General features: G+C 61.6%; 2 protein-coding genes across 2 annotated transcripts; both read left to right on the top strand.

Annotated features, from left to right (window-relative positions):
• The first annotated feature begins 3,366 nt into the window (after nucleotides 1-3,366).
• ATP6V0C (ATPase H+ transporting V0 subunit c) lies at nucleotides 3,367-8,756 on the top strand. The gene is made up of 3 exons (XM_052664019.1): nucleotides 3,367-3,599; nucleotides 7,683-7,866; nucleotides 8,004-8,756. Exons 1-3 carry the CDS (start codon nucleotides 3,521-3,523, stop codon nucleotides 8,206-8,208), a joined length of 468 nt encoding a protein of 155 aa, XP_052519979.1. The 5' UTR covers nucleotides 3,367-3,520; the 3' UTR covers nucleotides 8,209-8,756.
• Nucleotides 8,757-8,915: 159 nt separating this feature from the next.
• AMDHD2 (amidohydrolase domain containing 2) lies at nucleotides 8,916-16,536 on the top strand. Its single transcript, XM_052662700.1, has 11 exons — nucleotides 8,916-9,050; nucleotides 9,128-9,264; nucleotides 9,345-9,484; nucleotides 12,806-12,860; nucleotides 13,037-13,249; nucleotides 13,322-13,410; nucleotides 13,485-13,629; nucleotides 13,709-13,816; nucleotides 13,980-14,048; nucleotides 14,869-14,970; nucleotides 15,330-16,536. The coding sequence occupies exons 1-11, from the start codon at nucleotides 8,968-8,970 to the stop codon at nucleotides 15,416-15,418; spliced, it is 1,230 nt and encodes a 409-aa protein (XP_052518660.1). The 5' UTR covers nucleotides 8,916-8,967; the 3' UTR covers nucleotides 15,419-16,536.
• The last annotated feature ends 1,830 nt before the right edge of the window (nucleotides 16,537-18,366 follow it).

The following is an 18,366-nucleotide window of genomic DNA, read 5'->3' as shown; positions in this document are numbered from 1 at the left end:
CTTTCTGCCTTGAAATGGCCTTCTTCAGGATAAGTTCAGCTTTCCAGTCATCGGGGGCCCGTCATCCTCTCCCTTCCCTGTGTGAGGTGATATGTGTGTGCTGTGTACTAAGCCGCTTCAGTTGTGTCCCACTCTCTTTGACCCTATGGACCTTAGCCGGCTAGGCTCCGCTGTCCATGGGTTTCACTAGGCAAGAATACTGGTGTAGGTTGGTTGCCGTGCCCTCCTTCAGGGGATCTTCCTGACCCAGGGATCGAACTGGCATCTCTTGCGGCTCCTGCGTTGACAGACGGGTTCTTTATCACTAGCACCACCAGGGAAGCCCTTCCTCTGCAAAGTGTTACTGGGTTTCTCCTATCATCTTCCAGTGCAGACAGTGGGTTTGTTCACCTCCATTAGAACTCTCAGGAAAGTCGGGACTCCACCCCACATCTCTGTATACCTCTCCCTACCAAGGTCTCTGGCTTGAGTTTCCCAAAGCCCCTCCTTTCATTTATTTGGCTGTGTTTGGTCTTAGTTGTGGCACGCAAGATCTTTCGATGCAGCACGTGGGATCCAGTTCCCTGACCAGGGGTTGAACCCGGGCCCCCTGCATTGGGAGCACAGAGTCTTAGCCACTAAACCACCACAGAAGTCTGAGCACTTCCTTCTTTATTCCTGGAAATCCCCATCCGCACTTGGACAGGCCAGCGGCTTGTGATGCTGAGACTTCACACCAGGGGCCACACAGCTGGCGGGGAGAAGGCAGAGGCGTGCGTCCCTGGCCAGGCCCTTCCATATCCCCTGGACTTTCTCCCACCCCCAGGGCTCGCCTGGAGCTGGGAGGCCAAGGGGAAGGTGACCTGGGTCCCTCCTGAGTCTGTCACTGGTCACCAGACACTCCCTGACCTCTCAGGCAGGAAGCAGGCGGTGTAGAGAGTGCACGGGCCACGCTCAACCAGTGGGGCTTGAGTTTCAATTCTGCTCCTCACTAGCCAGCTGACACCAGGCAAGGTGCTTCACCTTCCTAGACCTGCTTCCTTGTCCACACGATGAGAGTAACGGTGAAACCTTCCTCAAAGGATCATTATGAGGATTAGGTAACGCGCCCCCTCCCCCAATACTTAGGGGGATGGTGAAGGATTCCCAAGAGACTTGTCCCATGTACCATTTAGGAAGATCCTCTGAGACAGGGTGGGGAAGACTGGGCAGGTGGCCAGTTGAGAGGCTGTGAAGATACCCAGGGCAGAGATGAAGGCCCGCTTGAGGGGTGGCGGCGCTGGGGTGGGGGACAGCCGAGAGCTGGGAAGCCACAGAACCTCAGGGCCTGGTGAGTAACGAAGAGTGAGCCATGACTCGAAGGCTGCTGGTGAGGCAGCTGCCTGTATGGTTGGTTGTGCCTCTTGCTGGAAATGGAAATAACCCAAGGGGAAGCCGCTGGTGAAGTTGGGGGAGGTGAGCTCAGTTTGAGGTGTCAGTGGCCCACTGGAGATCCACTGGGACCTCTCACACCAGAACTTGGGCAGAAAACCAGAAGACAGTGAGCAGAGCCGAGCTGCCCTCCACACCCGTGGAGGGAACAGTCTCCCTGAACTCCCGGTCTCGGGACTTCAGCCATAGAGGGGTTTGCACGCTCTGCCACCACCGTGCTTTTGGCTGTACAGCTGTCCGAGGGGCTGTCCTGCACCTCCTTTCCTTAGTCTGAATTCTGCCCCAGCATGCAGCCTCCCTCCCACCCAGCCGTGCCAGCTCCCTGCTCTGGGCTCCCCAGGCTGTGGACCCTAAGTGCCTGGAGTTATGGGGGCTGGGCCTGGGGCAGGCATTCAGGCATGCACTTGTCCGGATGGCTTCAAGTGTGGAAATGTATGGGTGATCACCCAGGACACAGCAGGCGGAGCCCTGGAAACACCCAGAACCTACAGTGACGCTGAGGCTTCAGCACCTGGGCCCGTCTTTGCTTCTCCTTGTGACCCGAGGAAGGCCATGGGCAGCAGGGCAGGTGGGGGTGAGCTAGAGAGAGTGGAGGGGTGGGGAGGTGGGCAGCAGGCTGAGACAGCAGACAGGCCCCTTCAGAGAGCCTGACAAATGGTCAGCTTGGTCACCAGCAACCTGCCAGGGCAGCGGGCTGGGGAGGAGCTGGAGACACCAAGTGAAGATTTCTTTCCAGAAGTCAGAGTCAGGCGGTGGAGGGCGGTGGGGAGGGCTCAAGCTGAATGGCGGCCTCCTCTCTTTGGAAACAGGACAGAGATGGCACTCAAGGGTTGCAAGTTTGGTGCTGGAGGTGGTGCAGAGTCAGCCTCACGGTGGAGAAGAGAGTATGAGGCAGGTTCCTGGTGTGGAAGATGGGTCCAGTGGGAAGGCCAGGCCAGAGGTAGTGACCCTTCGGCTGTTCATGAAGAGTGCTTTAATGTCAGGGTAAGGGGTGGGGCTCAAGGGAGACCCAGGATCAGATGGCAGTCACCCAGGGCTCCTGAAATGGGCCAGATGAAAGGGCAGAGGGAACCAGAGCTGGTGGGCAGCGATAAGGCAGCCAGTCGGGGTACCAGTATATCCACATGAGATTATCAGGGCAGTCCCAGCCCCAGGCCAGACGGTCTGCTAGGCTCAGAGGGAACCACTTACTGCTGTTCCAGAAACAAGGGCAGCCCTGGATTCGTGGGCTTGCTGTGGGAACAGGCAGGACAAGGGACCCCAGACGATGTAGCTATCCGGGGAAGACTTCACAGGTCGTGCAGGGTTTCAAACCAACAGCGCCTACAAGCTGAGGGGTAGAGACAACCCCTCCAAAACAGCAGTCTAGGTTTGATGCAAAAGAGGACACAGATACAGAGTAGGGGCCTCCTTTTCCTCGGAAGCCACGGGAGAAATCCCAAATTGCTGGGCGGGTTTGGAAGAGACTGGAGACGGGGTCGACAAGGGACGGGGGTGGTTGGTGCCTCGGGACACAGGACTCCAGCTCCGCCCTCAGGTCACCCCGGAGGGTGTGAGGACGTCGAGGGTAGACCGCAGTCCTGACTCCCTGCGGTCTGGACCGTTAGAACCCCGAGGCCGGGCTCCACTCGGAGACCGTAGAGGAACGCGACGCTCGGAACCGAAGCCCCGCGGAGCGGCGCAGCCGCAGAGAAGGCGGGGCGCCGCGAGCCCCGCCCCGTATGCTAATACAGGCGCGCCCCGCCCCGCCCCGGCCCTGCGACCGGACGGGCCCACCGCAGCGGGGTCCCAGGGGCGCCCGCGGCGGCCGGAGCGAGGCGGTGCGCTGGGGTGCAGGCCGGCCGGGCGGGGCGCCCGGCGTCCCCGCCGCGGCTCCCCCCGCCCGTGCGGAGTGGTGCGGGCCGCAGGGGCGGGGCCCCGGTCATGTGACGCGGCCGCGGCCGCCATTTTGTCCTGCGGTGGTGGTATTTAGAGCGCAGCGGCTGACGGGCCGGGTAGCCTTCGCAGCCTCCGGACAGCTCGCCTCGCGCAGCCCGCCGCTCGCCGCGCCAGGCCCGACCTCGCCCCGGCCTCGGTCCGCTGAACTCGCCCCCCCTCCCCACCCGCAGACATGTCCGAGGCCAAGAGCGGCCCCGAGTACGCTTCCTTTTTCGCGGTCATGGGTGCCTCAGCCGCCATGGTCTTCAGCGGTGAGCGCCGTGGCAGGAGGGACCCGGGAGACGGGGGACCCGCGGGGCTCGTGCCTGTTGCTCCCCGGGGTTCGGCGTGTGACGTCATTTTGACGTAATTTCGAGCTGTTGGGGGGGGGGTCCCGGGTTTCACGTGACTGCGGGGGTGGTGTTGGGACCCTGAGGGCTGCAGGGGCCGTCGGGTGTCTGGAGAGTGGGGCCCGCGGACTGGGCCCAGGTGTGGGTCTCAGGGTGTCCCGGACGGCCCCCTGCCAGCCGGTCTCTCCGGTGCGGGGGAGGGGCGGCGTCGTCGCTGCCATCTTAGTCCCCGGAGAGGCGGGGGCAGACCGGGGTGGGGGCCCGCGGTCCTGCGCTTGCTCCGCACCCGCCCCCCCCCCATCCTGTTGGCAGGTGTGACATCACGCCTCGGAAAGCTACCCCCACAAGGGGCCGCCCTTTGGGTGTTCCCCGCCGAGGTCCACTGACCTCGCCCTTGTGGCGGCCTGCCCCCCGCCTCCATGGGGCAGCGGGGGTGGGGGGCGTTCAGGTGGGTCTGCACTTAAACAGGTGCTTCCAGTTAGGGTTTGTCGGTGTTTCCCAACACTAGGCTGTGTGGGTTGGTAGGAAAAGCTGGATTGAGAGGTTGGTCTTGAGAGCAGGGCAGGAACTCAGAGGTGGGAGTGGAGTCTAGAGGTGGAGGTGGGTCAGACAGGCTGAGGGCGCAGGGTGGATGTCCAGGAAACAGGCCAGCCTCTGCACTGTGTGTGGACGCTTGTCTGGGTGGGCGAGTTAGCGAGGAGCCTCAGCGTTGAGGTGATTGAGCTTTCTTCCTTGGGAGGAGTCTTCATTTCAGGTCTGAATGAATGAATGACCTTTCTCCCCTTTGCTGAGGCCTGGAATTGGGAGGGGCTGCCCCAGGAATGGAGAAGGGGGCCTTCCAGTGTTCTAGATGACACTCTAGTTTTGAAGTGGGGTCTTAACAGTCTTGGGTGTAAAATTCAGTGGAAATTGGGCTTTCTGGGAGATGAGCACTTGGGCCCAGCCAGGGATGTGGGACTCAGAAATGAGTCCTGACCCCCTTACAGCCCCACCAACTGGTTTGGCCTGGTCTAGTCTAGGCTTCCTTGGGTTCGTCTGGCTTGGGGCTTTGATGACTCGCCCTGCCCCACCCTATCTGGGACTGGAGAGGCTTCTTGTGCAGGTATGTGCAGGGATTGAACTCCAAACAGTGTCTGCTGACTGTAAACACCAGTGGGGTGGGGGTGTGGGGACCTCCCTTTGCCCGGGCCTGCCTGCTGCAGGTCACAAGCCACTGAGTGGGCCCTGCCCTTCCCATCATGTGCGAGTTAGGGGTCATTTGTGGTGGGAGAAATGCCTGTACTTCCCCTTCCACCCTAGGTGCCGCCTCTATTTCCACATCTTCCAGAGCTGCCTGTGCCCGCTCCTTGGGGCGGACAGCTGTCTGTGCCTCCTTTTTCTCCAGTCTCTTTCGATGTTTGCTTCCGGAATACCTCCAGGGCCGGTGCCTGGCCCCTTGTGGGTTGTTGATTGTGTCTGTCATTGGCCATTCAGCCAATCTCAGTTGAACTCCTGGGTGCCAGACACTTGGGGACATCAGTGAGCAAGACAAGAACCTTGCCCACATGGGATGTGAATTCTGGCTTTGTTTTCCCCCAAGCCTTTTTCTGTATCCAGCTCCTGGCCGCCTTCCAGTCACCAGGTGCCTCACTTCCCGCTCTTTCTAGAACTTACTTGGTGCCTTTGAGCGGAGCCCTCACCAGCAGGCCTTTGAAAGTTACTGAGAATAGGGTGTCACTGGTCCAGGCTCCTGGGGATTGGGGGCCACCTGCTCTGGTTGGCTTGTACACAGCTCCATCCTTCTCCCCTCCCCGTAGGCTGCTTGCTGTGGCCGTACAGTAGCCAACTTTTTATACTTGTCCAGTTGGGTCAAACTCTGGTGTGATTTCTTTCTCGAGCCCACGTCTCCAGGGCTTGTTTTCATCCACCTTCTCATGCCTGCCTGCAGAGCCAGGCTTCAGGTGTTGCCAGGATGACCGCAGTGTGTCTGCTCTCCGTGGCTCAGATGCTCCTGGCCTGCCTGGATTGGATAAGGTCCACGCCGGATCCCTGTCTCCCATTCCAGCTTCCCCCTTTTTTTCTTAATTTGTGACCCAAGTCTTGTAGAGTCTTTCTTCATCCTGTTTTCTGCAGGCCCATCAGTGGCTCTTTCTCTGTCTTCTCTATGACTTCCTCCCTACTGGTGGGCCTTCAGAACCGTCTCCTGGTTTCTGTCTTGCACCATCTAGAGCCACTTCCGGCCTGGCCTGTGGAGCTGGTGTCCAGGCCTGCCCAGGCCAGGCTGCTTCTCCTTCTGACAGTCTTCCCATTCCTTCCCCTCGTTCCTCTGGTTGCTCCCCACCCCCAGCCACATGATCTCCGTGCTGCCCTCTGTGGGGATGGGCCCAGCTCACTAGCTGACTCCCCAACTGCGGCCTTGCCGGGCCCACTGCCTGGGATGCTGGCCTGCCTGTAAGGTCTCACCTGGCGCCACCCAGCAGCCTGTGCCCTTGCCCTTGAGTAAGGAGCCCTGGTACTGGCCTGCTGTGGTTCTGCGCCCGCAGGAGGCAGCCAAAAAATGCCCTGTTGCTCCAGGAACGGCTTCATAAAGACTAGCAGCTGATGGCCAGATGTCCGAACATGCAGGGCTGTGGAGGAGATCATGCGGGTCCTTTGCCCTGCCCCCGCCCGCTTCTTCCCTCTGCTCCCTCGCAGTGTCTGCTCCATGTGGTCTGGAATCGTCTTGTTTCTCTTGCCCCATCTGTCTGTGTCCACCAACTCACTGGCATCCCTCTGCTCAGTTATCTCCTGTATGAAGCCCTTCCCCAGACCTCGCCACTCTCCCTGAATGTGTTGCTGTGCTTGGAGGGGCCGTATCTGTCTCCTCATCATGAGCCCCTCTGGCCTCACCGCTGCTCTGCAGTGAGCACAGACTAGTCATCTTTCGCCGCCCAGCTAGGTGAGTCAGGTCCAGAGGAATGTCTGCGACCGTCCTGGCCCCTCCACCTCTGCCCCAGGTCAGCCTCTGCTCAGCAGGAGGAGCCTCGGGGGCAGGCAGCAGTAAGGTGTCCTGCTTGGGCTCCCTCTTGGCTTTCCCTTGTGCTTGCAAATGTTTTTCTAGACTCAGAGGACAGGCTGGGGGGGATGGGGGGTGGTTTCAGGAAGGCAGCCCACCCTGGGAAAAGGGAGGAGGGACGATGGCAGGGGAGACGGGAACCCCGCAGTGCCTAGACCTCCCGCCCACCAGAGAAACCGGGCTTCTTGGAGGTGTCTGCGGAGTCCTTGGGGTCAGCCTGGGTGATGACGTCACAGCCCACTGTCCTTCCTGTCCCTTGTTTTTGACTGGTTGAGATTCTCCCCAAACTCAAGGGTCCTGGCCTGCTGTGTGCCAAGTGGGCCTTTCCTGATGGAGCTCTCAAACACAACAGTGCTTGGTGCAGCATGTCTCGGGGCTGGAGCCATGGGGACTACTGCGGGTCCGGTTGGGAGTGGATGAAGCTCTGGCCTAGAGTGCGAGTTGCCAGGCCAGCTTCCCCTGACCCTGCGCTGCAGGGGCTCTGTGTGCTCTTTTGATGTGGTCCCAGGGTTGGTGGGCTGACCCTGGCTGGACATCTGGGCCATTGAGATATGCAGCTTGTGCTCTTCCAGGCCTTTGCTGACCTGGGAACGAGCCTGGAATCTGCACTGCTGCTGGGGACCAGCTACCTGTTTGCTGGCGTGACAGGGCAGCCTGTCCCAGCGCCTCTTTGGGGGTCTGAGGCTCTGTGGAAGCGTGGGGTCTGTGTAGTGGGCCTGGTGAGTGCTGGTGCGCCTGGGTTGGGGTTCCACAGGAGTGAAAGAGCCCAGGTAGGCCAGCCAGCCAGGAGGGCCTCCGGGGGAGGGGCACAGGAGACCCCAAGTGCTGGCCTATGGCCGGTCTTTCCAGAGGCTGCCTCCCGCTCTCTCGCCCTCGGGGTGAGCATTTGCGTTGGCCCTGGAGTACACCAAAAGCTGCCTGCCTGGTCCTGGCCCCAGGCCCTCTGGGCTCACCTCACTTTCTCCCGCCAGCCCTGGGCGCCGCCTACGGGACAGCCAAGAGCGGCACGGGCATCGCAGCCATGTCTGTCATGCGGCCAGAGATGATCATGAAGTCCATCATCCCGGTGGTCATGGCTGGGATCATTGCCATCTACGGCCTGGTGGTGGCAGTCCTCATCGCCAACTCCCTGAATGATGGCATCAGTCTCTACAGGTGAGGGCCGGCCGGTTCTCCCCGCTGCCTGCCTGGGTGGAAGCCGTGGGCGGGGTGGGGGGGCGGCGCGGGGCGCCTTGGGCCTGGCTGCCTCCCGGTGGTGGACCAACATGCCTCCTGTGTCCTCTCTTCCCCAGGAGTTTCCTTCAGCTGGGTGCGGGCCTGAGTGTGGGCCTGAGCGGGCTGGCGGCAGGCTTCGCCATCGGCATCGTCGGGGACGCGGGCGTGCGTGGCACTGCCCAGCAGCCGCGGCTCTTCGTGGGCATGATCCTCATCCTCATCTTTGCTGAGGTGCTCGGCCTCTACGGTCTCATCGTCGCCCTCATCCTCTCCACAAAGTAGCCCTGCCGGCCGCCAGCCACAGAATACGATTGATGTCAAGACCACCCCCTCATTCCACAGCGAACAGCCTGACACATGCACGGGGCAGCTGCCCGCCAGTAGTCGGTCTTGTAAATGCGCAGTGTCCTAGTGCACACCGTCTGTTGCCCCAGCCTCGCCCCTGCCCGCCCCGCCCCGTGCTGTGGACATCTGGGCCCACCAGTCCCCACCCCGGCCCTGACCAGTGAGGACGCCGGCCTCCGGCCGTCCCCGCCCATCTGCCCCAGAGTGCTCTGTGTATAAGGATGAATTAGAGTTGTCATTTTCTCTTCACTGGATGTTTATTTATAAAGATTTGACCTGTTCATACGTCTGTGGAGCAGCTCTCCGTCTCCCAACTCTATAGTAACCTTAGGTAGACTGTTGTTGCGTTGTGCGGTTACCGTTTACCCTGAGACCCGTTGGATGGAACCACCTCCTGCAGCCCTGGTTGCCCCGGGCTGCGGGCCAGTGTGCCGGGCCCGTGGGCCCTGGTGCCGCTGCGTGTCCAATAAAGTTCTCAGATGTGACCGGATGCCTGTGTGTGGGTCGCTGTCCGGGCCCCGGCGCGGAGACGGGGCGCTGGGAGGGAGGGGCCGAGGGCGGTGCCGAAGCTGCCGCCACGTCACTGCGGGCCGCACCGGTCACGTGGGAGAGCTGGTCACGTGGCTGCGCCTCCGTCAGCTGAGGGTCACGTGGGCCAGGCCGGAACCCGGCGCCTCCCGCTCGGCTGGGCTCAGGATGCGCGGCGGGCAGGTCGCGGCGCGGGCCCCGGTGATCCAGTTCACCAACTGCCGCATCCTGAGGGGTGGCGCGCTGCTCAGGTGGGCGCGGGTGCGGGCCGGGGGGCGCGGGCGGGCCCCGGACCGGCGACCCGAGCCCCTGCCCGCTCTGTGTGCAGGGAGGACCTCTGGGTGCGCGGGGGCCGCATCCTGGACCCGGAGAAGCTGTTCTTTGAGGAGCGGCGCGTGGCTGACGAGCAGCGGGACTGCGGCGGCTGCATCTTGGCGCCCGGCTTCATCGACGTACAGATCAACGGTGCGGCCCGGGCCCGCGGGGCGGAGACCCCGAAGGGGAGCTCCGAGCCCTGGGCGACCCCTTCTTTTCTGTGGCCGCAGGTGGATTTGGCGTTGACTTCTCACAGGCCTCGGAGGACGTGGGTTCGGGGGTTGCCCTAGTGGCCCGGAGGATCCTGTCGCATGGAGTCACCTCTTTCTGCCCCACGTTGGTCACATCGCCACTGGAGGTTTATCACAAGGTGAGGTCAGGCTCCCAGCCTCAAAGAAAAGAGGCCCCGTGAGCACTCGGCCTCTTGATTTTCAAATCTCATCTCTTTGGGTCAACCAGCACCCCGTTGGCACTCGAGCCTGGCCTCACCTGCTGGCCTTCTTACCCCGGGGCTTGGGGCCCCCTCCCCCTCCCCCTCTCTCTGGCTTTCTCATCCAGGTGGCCCTCTGCCTGGTCTGCCATTGCAGCTGTGCCCACGGGCTTCCGCGTTCCGAACCTCAGCACCTTCACCCTCCCCAGCCTGCACGCTGGCCACCTCTAGGCGCCAGAAACCGCCTCCTCGACTCAGTCGTCGTGTGTGTCCGTCTCCCCCGCCCCAGGGACTTTCAGATTGCCACATCCTTAGCTGCTCATCCCCCAAACCGGTCCGTGGCAGGCAGCTCCTGGGAACAGCTTTCATAAAGGAGCTCCATTGTCCACCCCAGGCTTCCTCTGCTGCTCCCATCCACACCCACTAATCGTCACTTCCTTAAGTTTTGGGATTTAGTTGTCCAAGGTCCATTGGTCCTTTAAGAAGTTTCACTTTGTACGCAGGTTTTCTGGTTTTGCTCTTTATCACGTTGTTATATTCCCTCTTGTCTTGTTCTGTGTATTGTTCTGTTTCTCTGAACTGTAGCAGGCATACATCATACTTGATTATTTGGTACTACTTAACTTTTTTAAAAGCTTGTGGTTACACGAATAGCGCAGAGTTCTTGAGTTCTCAAAGTTAATCAGATTATCCTTTCCTCTACCTTTTATGCCCCAGTTCTGTAGTTTTCCTCCAGAACAGGGTCCAGCCCAGGATCCCAGGTTGCCTGTCTGCTACGGGGTCCCCATCTGGGTGTCTGGGGGAGATTGGCCACACTCCTTGGGTTCAGTCCTGGCCTCCTGACTTCATCTGTCAGCTGAGCAACACAGGACATTCATTTCTTGTTTCCTAGTCTCAGTTTCGTCAAAACTTAAGCAAGGCTTAAGGTTTGAAGAACAGTGGAGTCCATCTATTAGTGTTGTGTGCTCAGCACTACCCTCGGTTCATATTAAGCCCCTGGTAGATGTCAGCTGCGCTCATCTTTCTGGAAATTTCCCCCCACTCTCTTATCACAGAGTCTGGTGTCAAAAACCAAGCTGATTTTCCCACTGCAGACTGGCCCTCAGTTCTGTGTTTTCTGCCTTAGTCATCAGGCCGTGATCTTCCTGCTCGGGACCCAGGAACAAATCCACGCTCTTGCTCCCTTATTCTTTGTCCTCACCTCTCTGGTCTCCGTCAGGGGGCGTAGTGGCTGTTATCCAGTCTCCCCACTGCTGTCCCAGCCCTGGGTCCTGCCCGGGTGTTTTCCCCAGGTGCCTGGCTCTGCACATCACCCACCCCTCTCCCACTGCCCTGCAGCCAGCCCAGGCAGCTCCCTCTGCCCCCAGGCGTTCTGCCTGGAAGGCCTTTGCTTTGCTCTCTCCGCCCCAGCAGTGGGCGCCCTAGCAGTGGGCGCCTGCAGCCGAGCTGCCCCCCAACTTCTGCAGCACCTTTGAGGATCCTGATAGAGAGTGTGGGGCTCCTGCCTTAGGGAAGGAGTTTCTGGCCAGTAGGGCTTCCATCTTAACATTTTCTTCCCAGCACTGGTCACCCTTCATAATTGCCTTGGGAGGTAGAGAGTAAACTGATTTGTGGAGGAAATTGAGGAGGGCTTTGAATATGAAAATGTTAATACAAGGTGATCGCCATAGAAGCTACAGGACTGTTCAGGGGCATGCCCCCACCCACTGCTCCTGCCATTCTGCCCGCCTTCCTCTGGGGGAGGGTCCTGTTCACAGTGCACAGAACTGGATTGCTAGTTGGTCAGAAGTCCTTCAGGGCCACTGAGACCAGCTGCTCTTTTTCTGGGGTCTCCTCCTCCCGCCTTACCCTTCGGGTCAAGCGTACCTTGTCCTCCGCCTTAGCCCTGCTGCTGAGTCAGCATCAGGCTCCTCTGTGCGACAGCCAGGCCTTCCCGCTTTGCACGCGCCTCATTCCCTTCGCCTGAAGACTGTGTTCTGTCTACTTGGTCTCTCTTTTAAAACTCTGTGCTGGGAAAACTCAGTCGTTATCTCTTTTTCTCGTTTTCACTCTTTAACTCTTAAGTGAATTTATGTGTATCACTTGGCTTGTTATGAAAAACTTCAGCCCTTTGCTCCCACCAGTTCCCTCCAAGAGATGGTCACTTTCCACTGGGCTAACCTGTGGAACTTGTCTCCATATCTCTAAAAGATGTACCGATACTCCTGTTTTTTGGTTTAGGGCAGCGTAAACGGGCTGGGAAAGATACGCGTTAGCCCTGGGCCCTGTCTCATGCCCTTCTAGCTCCCCGCCCTCCCCAGAGTCTCCCGTGGTTCTGATTCAGCTATCAAGACTCATCATTTTCTCATCTATCAGCTCTGTTTTCGTCGGAGTTCACCTTCTTTGTTGCTTAGATTTTCGATCTGCTGACTCAGCCCCATGGTTTCAGCCCGTTGTCTCCCTCTGGGTTCAGGATTTTGGGGTTCCGCGAAGGTTCCACCCGTCCTGTCTTCCTGTGGGAGCTTCAGCGCCCTGCTCTCGCTGCCCTGGCTGCCCCCGCCCACCTGGCAGCTGCTCTTCAGGCGTCCGGCTCAGCCTGCTTGTTTCCTGTTGTCTTTGTCCCACTGAGCATAAGCCTCTTAACCATCCCTGTGCCTCTCTGGCTCCGGCAGAGGGTGCCCGGGTCCCCCAGGCGCCCCGTTCCCCATCCTTCTCCATGCTGAAGGGGGTGTGGGCTGGGGCTCCTGCCTGCTTTGTCCACCTCTGAGATGTGTCACCTGGGTGCCTGGCACACACAGGTGACTTGGCCCCTGGTGTCCAGACCCGGGCACAGCGTGGCCGCACCCTTGGTGCCTAAGCTGTCTGGCCACTTAGCCCTGCCTCGGCCCCTTGCTCTGCCTGGATGGCGCGCACGCCTCCTGCCTCAGCCCCGCTTCCCCAGCCTGCAGCTTGGCGACGTCAGGCTGGTCGCCCTGGCTGGGTCCAGGCCCTTGGTGTGCGGCCCGCTGTGTCTTGGCTGCTGTGTCCTGATGGGGCCACCTTGAGGACCCCGCTGTCCCCTTCCTGGGTGCTGTCTCCATGGCTCTGGGTCATCTCGGGCAGGCCAGTCCCGCATCCCCAGGTCATTTCTGGATTGCTGTGCTTCCTGGTCGAGGCCTTCGACCATCTTCTGACACCTGAGGGCAGGGCTGCACTCTGAACTCCGGCCTCTGACCTTGGCTGGGCTGTGACCTCTGGGTGCTGGGCCATGGGGGCAGGGCTTTAACAGCTGGTTCCCCCCAGGTCCTTCCTCAGATCCCCGTGAAGAGTGGTGGTCCCCATGGGGCAGGGGTCCTCGGTGAGTGGCTCACCCCTCTCCCCACCCCTACCCTGGGAGGCTCCTTGGGGACCTGTTGGCAGCACCTCGCCTTTCCAGATGCCCAACCGGGGAGGGAGGGCAGGCAAGCAAGAGGGGCCAGGGTGGGGGCCGCAGGGCAGGGGGCCTGCTAGAACCAGCCCGTCCCCTCCCCCCAGGGGTGCACCTGGAGGGCCCGTTCATCAGCCGGGAGAAGCGGGGCGCGCACCCCGAGGCCCACCTGCGCTCCTTTGAAGCTGATGCTTTCCAAGACGTGCTGGCCACCTACGGGGGCCTGGACAATGTCCGCATCGTGACACTAGCCCCCGAGCTGGGCCACAGCCACGAGGTGATCCGGGAGCTGACGGCCCTTGGCATCTGCGTGTCCTTAGGTAAGGGTGGGGGGGTGTCCTTGCCTCAGGGTGTCTGCCGCGGCTCCCAGAGCTGAGTCTGGGTCCCCACAGGGCACTCGGTGGCTGACCTGGGTACCGCGGAGGAAGCCGTGCAGAGTGGGGCCACCTTCATCACCCACCTCTTCAACGCCATGCTGCCTGTGAGTCCTGGGCCTGCTAGGGAGGAAGGGGCGGGGCCCTGCAGTCACTCATCGCCCCCTCCCGCCCCACCCAGTTCCACCACCGCGACCCGGGCATCGTGGGGCTCCTGACCAGCGATCGGCTGCCTGCAGGCCGCTGTATTTTCTACGGGATGATTGCTGATGGCATACACACCAACCCAGCCGCCCTGCGCATCGCCCACCGGGCCCATCCCAAGGGTGAGTGGCAGAGCAGGGCAGGGCCAGAATGGGCGGGAAAACCAGGTGGGGCAGGTCCTGAGGCCCCCTCTCCCTGCAGGGCTGGTGCTGGTCACTGATGCTGTCCCTGCACTGGGCTTGGGCAATGGCCGACACACGCTGGGGCAGCAGGAGGTGGAGGTGGATGGGTTGACAGCCTATGTGGCAGGTGAGTGACCCCTGTCCCCAGCCCTGCCAGCGTGAGGTCAGCCCCCCGGCACTCCGGTGGGATGTGAGCACCTGGGTGTTCCCTGCTGACCCTCGGGGTGGCCCAGGATGCCTGGTGTCTTTCCCTCCACTCACCCCCAGAACCTGCCCTCTCTGCTCTCAAGGCACCAACACACTGAGTGGCAGCATCGCCCCGATGGACACCTGCGTGCGGCACTTCCTGCAGGCCACAGGTCAGTGAGGTTGGGGGTGTGTGCCACGTGTGTGCCCCGCGGTGGGGCAGAGGCCGTCTCTGGAAGAGGCAGGAAGCAGGGACCACCAAGGTCTGTGTCTGGTGGGGTCCCCAGGAATGTGACCAGGGTCCCGCCTGCAGGAGGTTCCGTCAGCAGGAGAGGGCGGCGCGAACCAGCCAGGGGCCAGAACCCAGAGTGACTGGCCCTGGAGCCACAGCACCCAAGGGTGGGGCCTGTGAGACTGTAGCCGCAGAGCTGTGGGCTGGGGGCTGTGCTTCAGGATTGGCATGTTATGGGGGGAGGGGTGGGTGTCTGGCAGAGGCCGTGATGGACCCTGCGAAGCCCTAGACAGTGCCCTGGGGCTGAGGTGTCAGGCAGGGGGCTGGGGGGAACGCTGTAGTCCAAGGTGCTGGTTGGAGGAGCAGGGAGATGGGTTAGAAGGCAGATGACAGTGGTGGCCTGGCTTGGCGAGTGAAGCAGGGGCTGGAGAGAATTGGGGTACCAGCAGCATCCCCAGGTTGGGGAGGGGAGGCCTTGAAGTTCCGGGGCTGGGAAGGACCCTGCTGGGGACCCTCTTGCCACCATGCCCCACCCCAGCCCTGCAGGGAACTTACTCACAAAACACTTTGGACCTGGCTGCCATCAGCCCCTCCCCTTGGCTTCCAGGGAGAGCATCCCTCCTGGAAGCAGGACCCTGGGCATCCGTGAGGCCACCCGGCACTTGGTGCTCTGCCCCTCACCCCCCCACACCCCCACCCCGTCAAATGGCAGAGCCAGCCGGGAGTTAGGGATGGTCACCACCACCTGTGTCCCCAAGCAGGCTGCAGTGTGGAGTCCGCTCTGGAGGCTGCGTCCCTGCATCCAGCACAGCTGCTGGGGCTGGAGAAGTGCAAGGGGACCCTGGACTTCGGGGCTGACGCAGGTCAGGGTCCAACAGGGGCAGCCTGGGACAGAGCTGGGGTGGGGGCAGGTGGGCCGCAGGCAGGCACTTCCCCATCCCCAGGGGCTTCGCCTGGCCAGGGCCTTGGTCTGGCCCCTCTTCCCCATCGGGCAGGCCAGGCTTTCTGGCTTCTGAGATGGGAATGGCAAGGGTGCGTGGGAGCGCTGTTGGCTGCCCTCTGCTGCCAGGAGCCTTGCTCCCGGGGCCTCAGTTGGTCTGTGATGGGCCAGGGTGTCCTGTGGAAATCGTGTTCTGGGCCTTGGTTCCCCCACCCCAGCCTCGTGGTGGGGGCAGCAGCGGCCCTGCCTCTGCCCCCTTCTCACCGGCCCCCTCTGACCCAGACTTCGTGGTGCTCGACGACTCTCTTCATGTCCGGGCCACCTACATCTCGGGCGAGCTGGTGTGGCAGGCGGAGGAGGCCAGGCTGTGACCCAGGACCACCGCTGGAGGGGATGCCCAGCCACAGCTGGACACTGTTGGTTGGGCACTGGGGAGCTGGTCTCCACAGAGCGAAGGGAGCCTCGGCCCAGGTGGAGGCCTCGGCCCGGAGGCGGCGGCTTGGATAAACGTGTGCCCCGTAGGGACGCGCCTGGTCTCTGAGTTTTGCTTCACAGTGGGACTTTGTTCCGCCCTCACCACATGCCTTTGGTGGGGGTAGGTGGGTGTTTGTCCCTTAGGGTTGGTAGTGGCCTCTCTACCCTACCTGTGGGATTCTGGGGCTCAGTGGAGGCAGCGGGGCCCCTCTCTGTTAGATGGATGTGTCGGAGGCCTCAGCCCCACAGGCAGATGGGCCAGTTGCAAAGGTGTGAAGGGCCGGAGGAAGGGGCTTAGGGAGCAAGCGTGAGGGTTAAGTTTGCCTGTGGCGCTGAGGGAAAGGGAGCTACATCTTGGAATGTTCAGCAGGAAAGAACAGGATCCAGTGCTCCTGGAGACAAAGAAATGGTGGAAGGAGCTGGAGAAGGGAGGGGCCTCAGGTGGGCACCGCAGAGGGTTTGGGAGGCAAGGGTGTGCCATGGGTCATTGTCTGCACTCCTGAGTTGGGTGGGCAGAGTGGAGGCCCAGGGCCACAGCACTGGACTGAGACACGACACCGGGCCCTCCTCTCTGACCTTCCAGAGAAGTCTGCACTGGGCTTGGGGACCCTGGGCTGACCCTGGTCAACCTGCCCAACCAGCAGTCCAACGCTGCCTGGAGCCCTTGGGATAATCAGGGCTCCAACCCCACCTCCTGACCCGACTCCTGAGCAGGTGCAATGATCCATGTGCCCCTGGGGTTGGCAGAAATGTGGGCGACCCTGCCTGTGCTGGTGGGCCACTCGAGGTCCTCGGTGTGTGTCCCCCATCCGACCTCTGTGTCTGTCCATCAGTGTCATCCTATGCCTTCTGTGTCCCTGGCCCTGGCGAGAGCCCGCTGTGCTGGGAGCTTGGGCTCTTGGGCTCCTTAGATAGAACAACTTTGAGGTGTGGGGCAGGGGGTTCAGGGGTGGCTTGCTGGCTCTGAGGACTGTGACCCAGCAGGGGTTGGTGCAGCCCCAAGCCTGAGGTCGTCTTGACGTCCCCTCATTTGGATCCTGGGGTGGGTGCCCCTTCCCCCTTCACAGGGGAGCAGCCCTGGGGGCAGCAGGTCTGGGCAGAGTTGTCCATGGCCCCAGCCACTGCTCCTGCCTCTAGACAGTAAAGGAGGTGTTTGGGCCCAGGGGGACAAAGATGGTTGCAGGTCCCAGCAATTTCTGGGAAGAGCAGCCATGTGACTCAGGGCTGAGGGGTGATCTGGGGCTGGGGGACCACCTGCCAGAGGAACAAAAGCCCCTACACCTGCTCAGCCCAAGGCCTCCTCCAGGTGTTCCAGTGTATTAACCCCTCATTTCCTTCTGTCTGTCCACAATCCAAAGGGGGTGTTCCTGTTTGTCAGTTGGGGAAGCGGGAGCACAGGGTCCCAGGGCTGGTGAGCATCAGCCAGAATGTGGCCTGACTGCCCACCCAGGGGATAACGCTGCCTCTGCAGAATCACGGAGGGGCTCATGGACGCGGTGGTCAGTGGGGTGACACCAGGGAGGGTAGGCTGGAAGCAAAGGGAACTACCCTGCACAAGCCCAGGGCTCAGGCTTAGTGTGGGGTTGGAGGGGGTGACTTGGGGGCTGGAGAGGAACTGTGATGTGGGGAACTGAGCCCTGCAGCTGGACTGGGAGTGTGGGTTTTGAGGTGGGGCAGCCATTGGAGGGGGGTGTGTGTATTGGAGGGGTGTGTGTGTGTGTGTGTGTGTGTGTGTGTGTGTGTGTGTGAAATGTGTGTGAAATACACAGATGGTTTGCCATGGGTTTTGAGGTGGGGCAGCCATTGGAGGGGGGTGTGTGTATTGGAGGGGTGTGTGTGTGTGTGAAATACACAGATCGTTCGCCATTGTAACCGTACTGAAGTGCAGAGTTCCGCGGCATTGAGTATGTTCACACTGTGCAGCCCTTATCAGCATCTCCAAGTCTCCACAAAGCCGACCTGCGCCAAGGACGCCCTCACTCCTACCCCTTCTCACCCCCTCACCCTCGTCGCTCACTTGTCCGAGTTTGAAGCTCTTAGGTTTTAGATACAAGAACGCCCCGCGTGGGTAGTAAGGAGACCCTGTGGGGTGGCAGTGGGGCCAGACTCAGGTAAAGTAGGGGGACAGGCTTTCCTTCATGTGGGCGTGGGGGTGCGGGGGGAGGTGACGCCAGGTGTGCGCTGAGTCACTAGTGAGCACTGGCGACTTTCACCATTTGGAGAAGCTGGGGTGGGATCAGGGCGGTGACCTGGCGTGCTCCCAGCTTCTTCGTGGTTTGTGTGGGTGTAGGTCGACGTGGGTAAGAGGCTCTGCAGGGACGTTCCTGTCCCTCTCAGCCGCCGCGTCGCGACTCCCCCGGGCGGGGGCAGGGGCCATCTGGCGGCCGAGCTCGGGCGCTGTGAGGCTTCCCCTGGCTGTTGCTGGGGGCTCCCTCCCGAATCCTCGGGCCCGTCTTCGGGATGACGGGGCTCGAGGCCCCGAGCGCACTCGGCATCATTGTGTGGGCTTGGAGCCGGCTGCAGGCGTGTGCAGTGATTGCGGCCGGAGAAGCCGGGTTGGGGACAGGCAGGTCGACAACGCCGAACCGGGCTGTGCCCGAGAGTCCGGTCGTCCACAACGAACCTGGTCCAACTCGCTCCGCCGCGGCTCGGGCGCCGGGCCTGAGAAAGAGCGCAGGTCGCGGAGGAGGCGCGGCGCCCGAGGACTCGCGCGCCCTGGGCGGGGCTCCCTCCCGGGGGCGGGGCTCCGGCTCAGGCCCTTCAGGGCCGCCCTGCGGAGGGCTGCGCCTCGGCCGAGCAATAGGGGCGCGGGGAGCCCTCTGACGTCTTCAAGGGGTGGGCGGGG

The sequence above is a fragment of the Budorcas taxicolor genome, chromosome 2 (assembly GCF_023091745.1).
Source record: "Budorcas taxicolor isolate Tak-1 chromosome 2, Takin1.1, whole genome shotgun sequence".
NCBI classification, from domain to species: domain Eukaryota; kingdom Metazoa; phylum Chordata; class Mammalia; order Artiodactyla; family Bovidae; genus Budorcas; species Budorcas taxicolor.
The sequence above is the reverse complement of the archived record's forward strand: the minus strand, read 5'-3'. Positions and strand labels throughout refer to the sequence as shown.

What these genes read in the sequence shown, in the direction of transcription:
- ATP6V0C (XM_052664019.1), top strand. Translation starts at nt 3,521, where the DNA reads ATGTCCGAGGCCAAGAGCGGCCCCGAGTACGCTTCCTTTTTCGCGGTC. An exon ending in AGCCGCCATGGTCTTCAGCG is followed by an intron (nt 3,600 to 7,682) that starts GTGAGCGCCGTG and finishes TTCTCCCGCCAG; the next exon opens with CCCTGGGCGCCGCCTACGGG. An exon ending in GATGGCATCAGTCTCTACAG is followed by an intron (nt 7,867 to 8,003) that starts GTGAGGGCCGGC and finishes TCTCTTCCCCAG; the next exon opens with GAGTTTCCTTCAGCTGGGTG.
- AMDHD2 (XM_052662700.1), top strand. Translation starts at nt 8,968, where the DNA reads ATGCGCGGCGGGCAGGTCGCGGCGCGGGCCCCGGTGATCCAGTTCACC. An exon ending in CATCGACGTACAGATCAACG is followed by an intron (nt 9,265 to 9,344) that starts GTGCGGCCCGGG and finishes CTGTGGCCGCAG; the next exon opens with GTGGATTTGGCGTTGACTTC. An exon ending in TGGCATCTGCGTGTCCTTAG is followed by an intron (nt 13,250 to 13,321) that starts GTAAGGGTGGGG and finishes GGGTCCCCACAG; the next exon opens with GGCACTCGGTGGCTGACCTG.